The 12,327-nt window shown below is 58.5% G+C and overlaps 1 protein-coding gene across 1 annotated transcript; it reads right to left on the reverse strand.

Moving 5' to 3' along the window:
• Positions 1–330: 330 nt before the first annotated feature.
• Positions 331–3,257, reverse strand: IRX2 (iroquois homeobox 2; the record flags this gene model as incomplete). The annotated part of the gene is made up of 4 exons (XM_080715071.1): positions 331–386; positions 1,049–1,762; positions 1,949–2,354; positions 3,015–3,257. The coding sequence occupies 4 exons, from the start codon at positions 3,255–3,257 to the stop codon at positions 331–333; spliced, it is 1,419 nt and encodes a 472-aa protein (XP_080571197.1).
• Positions 3,258–12,327: the final 9,070 nt, after the last annotated feature.

Genomic DNA, 12,327 nt, shown 5'->3' on the forward strand with positions numbered 1-12,327 from the left:
GTGTCTATTATGTAAGTGTGTATCTAGTGTAGCAAAATCAAAAGCAAAAACCAAGTGCCCCAAAGCACACACAAGTGCACACATTTCAATCATCTCTTCTTCCAAGACAAAATAACAGCAGTATGTAACGTGTGTGTGTGTGTGTGTGTGTGTGTGTGTGCATACACATACATATCAATTAAAGGAGTAATTCTTCGAAGGGGAACTTGAGTAGAGAAAAGGGAATCTATAAAGCAGAAGGAGCAGGACTGTGCTGCCCCACCTCCCAGCCGAGGGCAAGGTGCAAGGGAGAAGCACTTACTTGCAGTGCTGAGTGCTGAGCTGGCCCTCCTATAGGTATGGCTGGACACCTGTGCCCGCCATGGGGCAGCCCTCGCCGCTGGCATCTGTCAGGGGAGGGGCAGTTAGTGAGAAGCAGCCCCTGCCTGGACGCCCTCCACGTGAGGGCCCTGGAGCCCAGGGCTCCATCCCACCCAGGCACACTAGGTCTTCATTACTGCCTTTCTCACTAGCCGGAATGAGGGGCAACAGAGACATACCGAAAGGAGAAGCAAAAGGGAGGGAAATTATTATTTTCTCTTTTGAGGAACTTAGGTCTCTGAGAGTAACTGCGAACATTTTGTTTCCTTTTAGCCAAAGGCAGAAAAGGAGACTCAGCTGAGACCCTCCTCCAGCCACAGAGCGCCAGCCACAGCCCAGCACAGGGGAAGCTCAGCCCAGCGGGGAGACGGCCTGCAGTTTGCCTCTGTGGCAATCTGGGCCTGCAAAACTGAAACAGTCCTATCCATGCTATTAATGGTAAATAAAGAATAAATAATGACAGGGTAGATCTAAAAGGCAGGTTCAGCTCCCTTTCCCTGTCAGCCTGTAGCTCCTACCCCCAACGCCTGTCCCGTAATTCTGGCCCAAAGAAGGGCTCTTTCAGCCTCCCTCCCTTAGGTCCATCAGTGGCTTCCTTGGCTCAAGTCCTCCTCCCCCCTCCCGGCTTCTGGGCAGCTCTGAGCCTCCGGGCTCCCTCCCCACGCACCCCGCGGCCGGGGCAGCCTACCTTTCTTGGGCTCGTAGCCGCCGCCTCCGCCAGCAGGCCTGTAGTGGGGCTCCAGGGGGTGCGCGCCCGCCTTGCCGGCGTCGCTGGCCGCCTTGGGCGCGGCGTGCAGCGCCTCTCCCGGGGCCGCGGCCGCGGCGTTGTACCGCAGGAGCCCCTGGCCCTGCAGCGCCGCGTTCAAGTTCCCGTAGTTAGTGTAGCTGCCGTAGAAGGGCGCCGTGTAGTAGAGGTGGCGGCCCAGCAGCGGCGACGCGGGGTAGGGAGAGCCGCCCGGGGGCGCGCCGGCAGAGGCGGGCGCGGCGGCCGCTGGCAGCCCCGGCGGCCCGCAGCCCGGGCCCAGGCTCGGCTGCTTGAGGTCCGACGTGGCGATCTCGGCCAGCGACCACAGCTTGGGCTTGCTGGCCGCCGGCGGGGGCGCACCAGGCGACGTCCGGCTGCCCAGCGGCGCCTTGCCGCCGGCTCGGGGCGCGGCCTCGGGCGGGGGGCTCAGCAGCGGCGCCTCCACGCCGGTCAGCGGCGACGAGGTGGCCGGCTTGGGCGGCGCCAGGTCCCGCTCCTCGCACTCCTCCTCGTCCTCGTCGTCGTCGTCCAGGTACTTGTGCTTGCATTCGGAGCCCGACTCGCACAGGGGGTCCCCGGCGCGGCACGCCAGCTTCTCCCCGTCGGACTCGGCGGAGCAGGAGTGGTCCGTGAGCGAGTCGACGTGCAGGCTGATCCCTGCGGGCGGGCGGGCGGGCGAGCGGCGGTGGCACGCGGGGACTCACCCGGGGCCCCTCTCCTGCCCGCCCCCAGCCGCCCCCGGGCCCCACAGGGACTGGGCTGCGCTTCGGCAGGCCAGGGCCCGAGGCCTGGCTGCTGCCCCCAGCCCGGCCCGCCTGGGAAGAAAGCTCGCGGTGAGCTCACCTTCGTCCTCGGCCGAGGTCTCCGCGCCCTCCTGCGCCTGGCCGGCGCCCTCGTCTTTGCTCCGCGCAGCCTCGCCCTCGTCCTCGTCCTCATCTTCGCTTTTGTTCCTCGGGGCCCACGTCATCTTGTTCTCCTTCTTGAGGCGCCGGCGCGCGTTGGCGAACCAGGTGGACACCTGCGTGAGGGTCATCTTGGTGATGATGGCCAGCATGATCTTCTCGCCCTTGGTGGGGTAGGGGTTCTTGCGGTGCTCGTTGAGCCAGGCCTTGAGCGTGGCCGTGGCGTCCCGCGTGGCGTTCTTGCGGTACGCGGGGTCGTTGAGTTGGTACGGGTAGGCCGCGCTGCCGTAGGGGTGGTAGCTGATGGCGCCCGTCATCCCGGTCGTGTGCGCGTCGTAGGGCGCACCCTGGAAGCGACAACAACCTGTGAGTGGGGGGCGGGGGCCTCGGCCGGCTTCGTCCTCCGGCGCCTCCCTTCGCGGACCCGCTCCCGCGCGCGGCGGCGGGCCGGCTGCTGATCACACGCGGAAAGTCCTGCCGCTTTACTCCCGAACGGACGGGCGATCTCACGGCCCTAAGACCACGGGTCCTCCGCTAAGGGTCCCGAGCCACGCGCACACGCACACGCGGCCGAGCGCGGGCCTCCGGCGCCTGCGGGGACCTGAACTTCTCCGGATGCTTCCCAGGCCGCCCCCTCCCCACTCCCCCTTTCCGCCCTTATATGGTTAAAAAAACACCCCCGAGCCGGCACCCGCTATTCACCGCCGCCGAGCTCCGAAATCCAATTTGCAACTCAGAAGCCAGTCGCCGCTTGGAATGCTTCACCCCGGCGGCAATTAGCATCTTAATTCATCCTTTAACGTTTAAATTCCAGGCGTTGGCAGCCTCCGCCCAGGCCCCCGCTACTCCGAAGCTGCCCGGGAACCCCGCCGAGTGCGGACGGCGCCGGGCCCGGGCGGCCGGGCAGGAGCCCCCGGCGGCGCCCTCGACTCGGGCGGGGCTCGGCCCCGGCTCCCCCCGGCCCCGGCCCGGCTCCCCCCGGCCCCCGCCCGCCCGCGCCCGGTTACCACGTAGGACGGGAAGCCGGCGGCCGCGGCGTCGGCCGAGTACTGCAGCGGGCTGCCGAAGCCGGTGGCCGCCTGCGCCGTGAAGGCGGCCGAGCCGGGGTACGGGCTGAACGCCGAGCCCGACGCCGAGCGCGCCAGCTCCTCGCTGCGCGGCGCGGCCAGCGCGGACGCGCCGTAGGCCGGGCACGAGTAGAGCGCCAGCGAGCCGGGCGCCTGGTACAGGTAGCCCTGCGGGTAGGACATGGTGGGCCGGCCGCTCGCGCCCCGCGCACGCCCGCGAGCCCGGCTGCGGCGCGGACCTGGGCGCGCGGCGCGCCGGCCGGCGGTCGGGCTCCGGGGCGTCCGCGGCCGGAGTGCGGGCGCGGCGCGCGGCGCTCGGGTTTCCGAGGGGCATTGGCACGCCGAGCCGTCCGTCAGCGCTCATCTGCATGAGACGCCCCGCCCCGCCCGCCGCCCGGGGGAGGGAGGGAGGGAGGGGAGAGGAGAGGGGAGAGGAGAGGGGAGAGGAGAGGGGCGGGGGCTCCGCGGCGCCGCCTCCCCGCGCTCCGCCGCCCTCCGCGCCGCCCTCGCCCCGCGCGCCCGCAGCCGGCGGCCTCCCGCAGAGGCGCCCGGCCCGAGGCCGGCGGCGGAGGCCCGCGCGCCCCGGCTGCCGCCGCCCTGCGCACCCCCGGGCCGGCGGGGCAGGGGGCGGGCCGCCGCGCCGGGGGGAGCCCGCGCCGGCCTGGGCCCGCACGCGGGGACGCTCGCCCGGGACGCGCCCTCCCGCAGAGTCCCGCGGCGGCTCTCGAAGTGGACGCGCTCGCGGCTGCGGGACGACGGGAGGGCCGCCGCACTGCAGGCCCGGAGGGCGCCGGCGCGGGCACAGGTAGCCGGGAGGAGCCGCGGGCGCCGGGCTCGGGAGAGGGCACCGGTGGGGGGCGCTGGCGAGGCGTGGCGGTGCGGCCGGGGCGGGGCGCCCGGCCCACAGGTGTCCGCCTCCCCGCCCGGCCCTGTGCGCAGGCCCGGAGCGGGGAGCGGCTCGGGTCGTCCCTGGCCTCCTGCGAGGGACGTGGCTGCCCGCCGGGACCGGGCGCGCTCGGGACCCGGGAGGCCGCCCGGCCGCGGTCGCCCTTCTCCCAGGCCCCAGAGAACCAGCTGCGAGATTAGCGCTGGGCTGGATAAGGGCCCGCCGGGGCAGGCCTGCCGGCCACTGCTGCCGGGCGAGGCCCAGGCTTGGCGGCCACCCGCGGCCACCTGCCCTTTTCCACCCTTAGCCCCGCCGCCCCCTTCCTACCAGCCGCTGCCCACCCCCAAGCCTCAGTGGGCTCCCGTGTGCACCCCAGGCTGGGGTGGGTGTGCAACAACCGCGCCTCCAAAATGCGACCCCACGTGAGAAATCCCAATTTAGTGCCAAGGAAATTCTTTAACTCAATTACCAGGAGTAAGAAAGCCTCCTTCCAACCAGCTGGAGGTCGCCTGGGGGCGGGGTGGGGGTGTATGACATTTTGGGTCTTCCCGGGAAGGAAGGCCCCTAGGGAGAGGCCCCAAATTAGATGCTCACAGGTTAGATTAAAAACACAGCCACCGGTCAGATTGCAGTTGGCTTCCAATCCGATTAATTTAAATTTTAAAAATGGCTCCACTTTTCATCCTGGGGGTGGGAGAGACTGGCCGTTCTAAAGGCGGGCTCCCTGCTGTGGCCTCATTAGCCGGGGCCACCCTCCGCTTTCATCCCCCCTTCTGCCAGCTGCACCAAAGAAAACAAGTTAGGCCCCCGGTTTAGAGTGAGCGTCCACTTAGCTGCGTTGCTTTTTATATCAATTAAGTATATAACCAGACAAGCACACGTGACCTTGGAGGGTGTCCTCCTGCCGACTGGAAGCGCCCTCCTTGGCCCCGGACGCTGATCTCGACAGGGCCCCTGCCCTTCCTGTGGTGTCTATTCCCTCGGCAATTACACTCCACCGAAATCCAAATTTTCCATACCGCTGCCTGTTACCAATAAAAACTGTCTACCTTGCACTATTAAACAGTGGAATCACGCTACATGCCGTTTTTATTGGTAGTGACGGTAGCAAATTAAAAGGCCCACGCGGGGCATTAACGTCCGCTCCTCATTGTCATCAGGGTATATAAGCTCCGCCTCGCATCAAGGCACCCTGATTTTGAAAAATCACATTTTCATTTCGAGGTGAAAGTTGGCTTATTTGTCCTTAAACCAGACAAAATTCAACAAGGGAAACACACACTTCGAGTCGTGCCCGGCCGACGCGTTTCCCTGGCTGGCTGCGAGGGTGCCCGTGGGCGGAGCAGCCCGGGAGCGCGTCCCAGCCAGAACGGAGCCGGCCCGGAGGCTGCAGCCCGCGTCTGCGTGGAAGCCTGCGGCCGGTGGGCTGCGGGCCCAGCCGCCCCTCCAGCCACGGGGCTGGGAGGAACGAAAGCCGAGAAGCCAGTAAGACCCTCCACCGCCAGGATGGCAAGGCCACTGGGTGGGTCACCGGGCCCTGAATGTTTGCAGGTGTAGAGTGGCTCGCACCCCGCTCCTTCCCCAGTTCATTAAAATTTAAGAGGCTTGCCACGGGGTCCTGTTTTTGTTTCTTGCCCGTAGAAACATCAGAAGAGGTGTGTGTGAAGTGCACGTTTCGGCGAGCCGGGGCTCCGGCGAGGCCCAGCTCCGAGGCGGAGCGGCGGCGGCGCGGGCCCCAGGGCAGGCGGCCGAGGCCGAGGCCGAGGGAGTCCGCGGCGGGCGGCGAGGGGGCGCTGTGGCCCGTGTCTGCGGCCGAGGCGGGCCTGGGCGGCCAGCGCCGCCTGCAGCCGCGGACGTCCCTGCGTTGGACGGCGGGCGCCGGCCTCTTCCCACCCGGGTTTCCTTCGGGAATCCGAGAACGATGCCAGGGCGTCTCAATAAAGCCGAAGCTGATCAGGACAACTCGTCATTCTGTTTTATTGCTTTGACCTTCCGTGGGGGGCTTTAAGAGTTTGGTAAGAAAAATACCATTTGGGGGTTTGTAAAAAAAAAAATCTGTTGGCAAGTAGGATTAAAATACACATTTTCCTTCAATGGAGAGACATTTAAAATGTAAATGGGCCCAGCGTTTCAAAGCCTATTCCTACTGTATCCCTACCTTGCAAAGAAGACTTGCTGGCTAGACCTTGAAAGGGAAAGGGGATGCGGGAGAGCTTTGCGCTCGCTTTCTCTTTCAAAATTGAAAGTCGTTAAGAACGGTACGATGTCTAAGTGCACATGCTACGTGGACCTCTTTCAGGCCTCCTTACAGCCCCCAGTCTCCTATGAGGACATCGGGATGAATTTTGGAAGCGTGGATATTCCTAGGTCCCCGGCTGCACTCCGAAGCTGCAGTGACTCCCTAGAAAGAGCGAGGAGGAGGGGCCCTGGGTGGTGGGGTCCCGCCTGGATCCGGGAGCAGCCGGGGGCTCAGCCTGGGATTTTCAGGCCGAGGTGGTCCCCACCATCACCGGGAGGGACCCGAGGCGCGGCTCCGGCCCGGGAGGGCGGCCCCAGGGTGCTGGGATGCCGAGCTGAACGCCCGAGGGGGGTTTGTTGAATTTTAATTTGTTTCAGTAGTAAGAACCGCGCGCTCAGCTTCTCGCTCGTCTTCCCTTTAGCTCCACAAGGTTGCAAAGTCTCTTCATCCGCGGAACGTGTCTCTCCGGGTTTCCTTGACTGGGCAGAAAAAGTCCCAGTTCTGCGGCGCTTGCCCCGCCTCCGACGAGCTTCCTGAAGTTTCTTTCCTGCGCGGATCGGAGGATCCTGAGTTTTCTCCCTCTTAGCTGCGGGCTGACTCGGTCCTAGGCCCTCGCCCCTGCCAGCTGCGGTTCCCCTCCGCGCTCGGCACTGCGGCTCCTCGCTGTCCGGGGCGCACGGTCTGGCCGCTGCGGATGGCCAGGTGCCTGCGAGGCTGCGGCCCAAGGCTCAGCTCTCCGTGGCTGACAGGGTTCCACTCGGGGCCGCGGAGAGAGGCAGCCGCACGGCAGCCAGGACGCAGAGTAAGCCAGGCGAAGGGGTCTTCCTTGGAAAGAGACAGGCCCGAGTTCTTTGAAGGAGTGGGTGTTATAAAGGAAACCCGGTGAGGCCTGTTGGAAGTGGGGGTGGTGCGAACTCCAGCTCCATCCCTCCCTGGTGCAGGCCTGACCTCGCGGGGTAGGCCCCAGGAAGCGCAGGGGCGCCTCGAGTTTGGGTTTCTTCAAGTGCTGGGAAGTGTAACAGAGAACTCAGCTCACCTCCTCCTCCCGCAGGTCCACCTGGCCCTGCGTTCGCAGTGAAGACGCCAGAGCGCGCTGGGTGCTGAGCAGAGAGGCTTGTGAGCCCCCAGGCTGCAGACCGCGGGCGGGCTCATCTCTGGACCTGGAGCAGGCAGCACTCCTTTAAGGAAGCGCTGCTGCTAGAGCCTTTTCACTATCTGCGGTCTCCAGCAGCCAGGCCCTAAGATCATGCCTCTGGGGCGGTGTTGAATGTCCTCCACCTCTCAGTTGGGCCTGTGGACCCTGGACCATCTGCTGGGACCTGGACTGGGCACGCGCGCACCTGCGCTCAGCCTTCTTCTAAGCACGCCACAGTCTTGCACACCTGGAATTGCACAGTTTACTTTTTTTTTTTTTTTCTTTTTGCTGTACTGGGGCTGGAACCCAGGGGCATTCTTCCGTCAGCGACATCCACGGCCCTATTTTATTCTTTTTGGAAACAGGGTCTCACTGAGTTGCAGAGGGCCTCACTAAGTAGCTGAGGCTGTGAGTTAAGGATCCTCCCATCTCAGCCTCCCGAGTGCTGGGATTACAAGCCTGTGCCACCAGCAGGCTCTTTTTTCTTTCTTTCTTTTTTCTTCAACACAGCAGGGAATGCAGAAAAATTTAAGATGAATACATTTGTTTTAAATGTAAATACCTCTGTAAGAACTCCCACCAACACCACCAGAGAGAAGGTATTTGTTGCACATAAATGACAGCACTGCTTTGCAGAATCAGGAACTCCATCTTAATGGTAAAGGCAGTGGAAAATGGGTCAGAGTGTCCTCACAGAGAGCCCAGTGACCGCCACCCGCCAGCGATGGGGAGGCCCCGGAGCAGAGGTGCACTGCAGGACCTTAAAAGGCCAGAGCCCTGGAACTGGACTCTGCTGGGTGTGCCTGTTTAAGTGGCAACAAAGAAATCAGGACACTGAGGCGGAGGTGGCGCTCCCTTTAACTGCCCACAGCAGTGAAATTCGCACTCTGGAGCTGGGAAGGCTCAGGGGGAGGGCCTGGGAGCACTGGCTGCAGAGCACAGGACTGGATACCTGCTCACTGCCTGGCACCCCAGGCCAGGCGGAGGGGCCAGCGATGGACTGCATGATGTCCACTGTTCCTCAGGCCGAGCCAAGGGAGCCCCCTGGAGTTCCTGCAGAAGTAGGGCATGGTGGGCACGCTTGCAATGCTTGTGTTTGGGAGGCTGAGACGGGAGGATCGCAGGAGGATTGCACAGGTTCGAAGCCAGCCTCAGCTACTGAGGCTTGCAGCAACTTAGTGAGACCCTGTTTCCAAATAAAGTATAAAAATAGGTCTGGGAGTGTAGCCTGGAAGTAGAAAGCCTCTGAGTTCCACCCTCAGTACCACCAAAAAAAAAAAAAAAGTCCTCAAAGCAGGTTGGTCATAGGTGGCTACAACAGGACAATGCTGATTTTAAAAATTTAAATTTAGAAACAAACAGCAATGTTTTGTGTTTTCTGCTGTAGAACTGGAAGGGGATATCGAAAGGAAAGTCTCCCCACCATCTGGGGCCCTGGATACCCTTGGAGAAGGAGTGGGGTGAGGGTTCAGCTCATTAGCAAGGTTCTGTTTCTGAAAATGTATCTCAAGGCGCTGTTGCAAGACCTTAACAATTATGACTTGCAGTGGTGTTGGCATGACATTACATTATTCTGCACTTTCCTGTGAACAATTTTATGTTTTGGAAATTAAAATGGACAACCAACTTTTATTATTATTATCACTATCATTTTCATTGTTTTGGTAAGTACCATTATTTATTGTTTTGAGGATTGAATCTAGGAGCATTTTAACTGGGATTAAAGGTGTGTGCCACTGTGCCCGGCAAGTACCAGCCTTTAAAGGGGGCCTCATAAGCACAGAAGTATAATGTGTCCATTTGGGAATACTTAATTTACAAAACTCACTGTCTTAAAATTTTTCATTTATCATTTTTCCTCTCCATTACCTCTCTTCTCTCTTCTCCACTCTCCCACCATTAAAAAAGAGAGAGAGAGCTGGGCGTGGTGGCGCACACTCTAATCCCAGCAGTTAGGAGGCTGAGACAGGAGGATCTTGATTCCCAGCCAGCCTCAGCTACTTACTGAGGCCCTCTGCAACTTAGTGAGACTCTGTTTCAAAATAAAGAATACAAAATAGGATTGGGGTGTAACCTGGAGGTCGAATACCCCTGGGTTCCATCCTCAGACCCCTAATAATAATAATAATAAGACTAAATAATAATAATAATAATAATAATAATAATAATAATAATAAAGAAATTTGTAGTTTTTAGCTGGGCGTGGTTGTGCATGCTTGTAATCCCAGTATTTAGGAGGCTGAGATAGGAGGATTGCAGGTTCGCAGCCAGCCTGAGATGCTTTGTGAGACCCTAGTTCCAAATAAAGAATAAAAATTCTGAGTGTAGCTTCCGAGTGTAGATCAGAGGTAGAATGCCCCTGGGTTCAATTCCAGGTACTAAAAATAATAATAATAATAATAATAATAATAATAATAATAATTTGCAGTTTTTGATGTTGATAGCCATTGGTTTGTGGTGTGTCTCTGTTCCACTGTCTGAGCGTGGCAGAGACAGGTGTCTGGGCAGGATGTTGCCCTCATGGGAAGCCCAGGGAGGCCCCCTGTGCTCAGGACAGTACAACAGAGGCTCTGGAGGTGAGGGACCCTGGGATGCAGAGAGCCTGCCTGCGGGTCGGCCCTGGCCTTACAGAAGGCAGCATGCCCCATGACTGTGCAACTCTCTTTGCATCAAAATGAAAGTATCTTAGAGAATTCAAGTAAGGGCTAGAGAGGTTTGCCGCAGGGAGACGGGGGAGGGTGGTCAAAGGTCAAAGGTCAGGCCTGGAGGCAGAGAGGCTGCTCACAGCCTCTTGGGCCCCTCAGCCCTGCCTCTGCTGCTGGCCGCTGTGAAAGGCAGCTTGGAACGAGGGTCGGCCTGGCCCAAGCTCCCTCCAGAAACTGCCCTTTCTATTTTCCAGGGAGACAGGGCCCATCAGAGCCTGGCCAGCCCACAGCCCTGGGCCTGCAGTCCACCGATCTCCACCCTGGACACACTGGCCACTCACTCTCCTAGAGGAAGGCAGGCCCGCCCTCGGGCAGTGCCTCCAAGGCCTGGAGCCTCTGCAGACCCTTAGTGCTGGGATCCCCAGGCCTGCGGCAGCACCTCCCAAGCCTCTAGTTTGGTTTCATGGAGCGTGGCTCTTCCCGCCTCAGCCCTTCCCTGCCTCCATGCCTGGCATGCGGGGGCACTAGGCAAACAGTCAGTGAATGCATGGGTGCATGATGAGCAGATGGCTCTTGGCCTTGACTTCTGAAAAGCACGGGGACCATTCGTCCACATACCCCACTCCTCTGCCCTGTGGGGAGCCCCTCCGCACCTGGTCACGAGGGACAGCAAGCCATCAGATCCAATCACATCTCTCCCTGTGATTCAGCCTTCCCAGTGCACTGGAAGAATGAATATCAAATTTTGAGATCCAATGATGTGTATATTTAAAATAACAATTCATTTTAAAAATAAATCCGAGTCAGCAATCAGTCCTAACCCTTGTGTTCCTGGAGGGGAGTGAGTCTGCCTTTTTCTCTTGCCAAATGACCTGCAGGGAGCCTAGCCCAGGGTGCTGCTCAGCATGCAAGACTTAGCTGCCTGGGTAAGTGAGCACATGCTAATGTTTGGGGGAAAAGAGACACATGCAAACTGCACCTTGATGGTGTTTTTAGTAAATCAGAGTAGGAATGAGTTGCAGATATTGTATTTAAAAAGTAATTTAGGTCCCAGTAGGGTTTTTATAGCTATAACAAGATTATTCTGAAGTAAATATGGAAAAGTGTAAGCCTGACAAAAGATGAATTTTTTTTTTTTTAACAAAAAGAAGAACAAGGAGGATGAATCAGGCTAGCTGATGTGCTGACATTCCTTGGCTCTTAGAATCCAGTTGGTGTTGGTGGAGAAACAGACATAGAGATTAGTAGAGCTGAAGAGAGAACCCAGAAATACACCCAGTTAAAGAGGTCCTATCTAATTATCTATTCATTTGCTTACTTATTTCATTATTTTGGTGCTGGGGATCAAACCCGGTCCTTGCACATGTGAGACGTGCTCTACCCCTCAGCTGCAGCCCTGGCCCTCCATTTATTTTTTGATGAGGAGGAAATGTAGCCTTTTCAACATATGGAGCCAAAATAATTGGTTACCTGCTAAGAAAGAAAAGTACGTTCATCCACATGTCATGCCGTATATAAAAATTGACCAAAAATGTACTATAGAAATTGGACAGTGGGAAGTCAGAAAACTTAGAAAAAAATAGAAGAAGGTATTCAGAACCAGGGCTAGGGAAAGGATTCTTAGGTTGGGCACCAGGAGCACAAGCCATAAAAGCAAAATTTTGATTAGCTAGACATGATCTGAATTTAAGCCTTCAGTTGTATGCAAGAACCTGTAAAGAACAAAAATGTATCGCAGACAGAGAAATATTATGCAAACCTCAACTCCTACAAAGAACTAGTATTTAGAATATAGAAAGAACACTCAAAACTCAACAGTAAACCTCAAACCTGTAGCCAAGTATACAATTCAATTGAAACTTGTGGAACAGACAGGGAAAGTCATTTCTATAAAAAGAATATCCAGATTGAAAAAATAAAAGCACATTTCAAGGCAACACAAAACCAGTGTATATGCACGTCTTGAGAATGACTGAAATTCAACACGGTGACACCCAGAGTTGGTGCAAAGGCAGAGGAAACAGGCCACAGACACATCGTTGGCAGGACCGCCAGGTGGTACGTCCACTCCAGGAAGCAGTCTGCAGCTTCTAATACACGGAGGATGCGCCTGCCATACCAGCCAGCCCCTGCATTCCTGGGCGGTGATCCCAGAGACGGAGGAACTTGTGTTCACTTGTGAACCCATGGCCCAGTGGCCATGCCAGCTCTATTTATACTAGAGGAAGGCTGGAAACAGCCCAGGTGTCCTGAAATGAGGAAGAAACTCACACTCTGCCACCTGCTTCTCAAGGGGAGGAAGCACTGCTGGCCCCATGCACAGCAGCCTGAATGCCTTTCCAGAAAGT

This window comes from Muscardinus avellanarius (assembly GCF_963383645.1).
Source record: "Muscardinus avellanarius genome assembly, chromosome: 1".
Lineage (NCBI taxonomy): Eukaryota > Metazoa > Chordata > Mammalia > Rodentia > Gliridae > Muscardinus > Muscardinus avellanarius.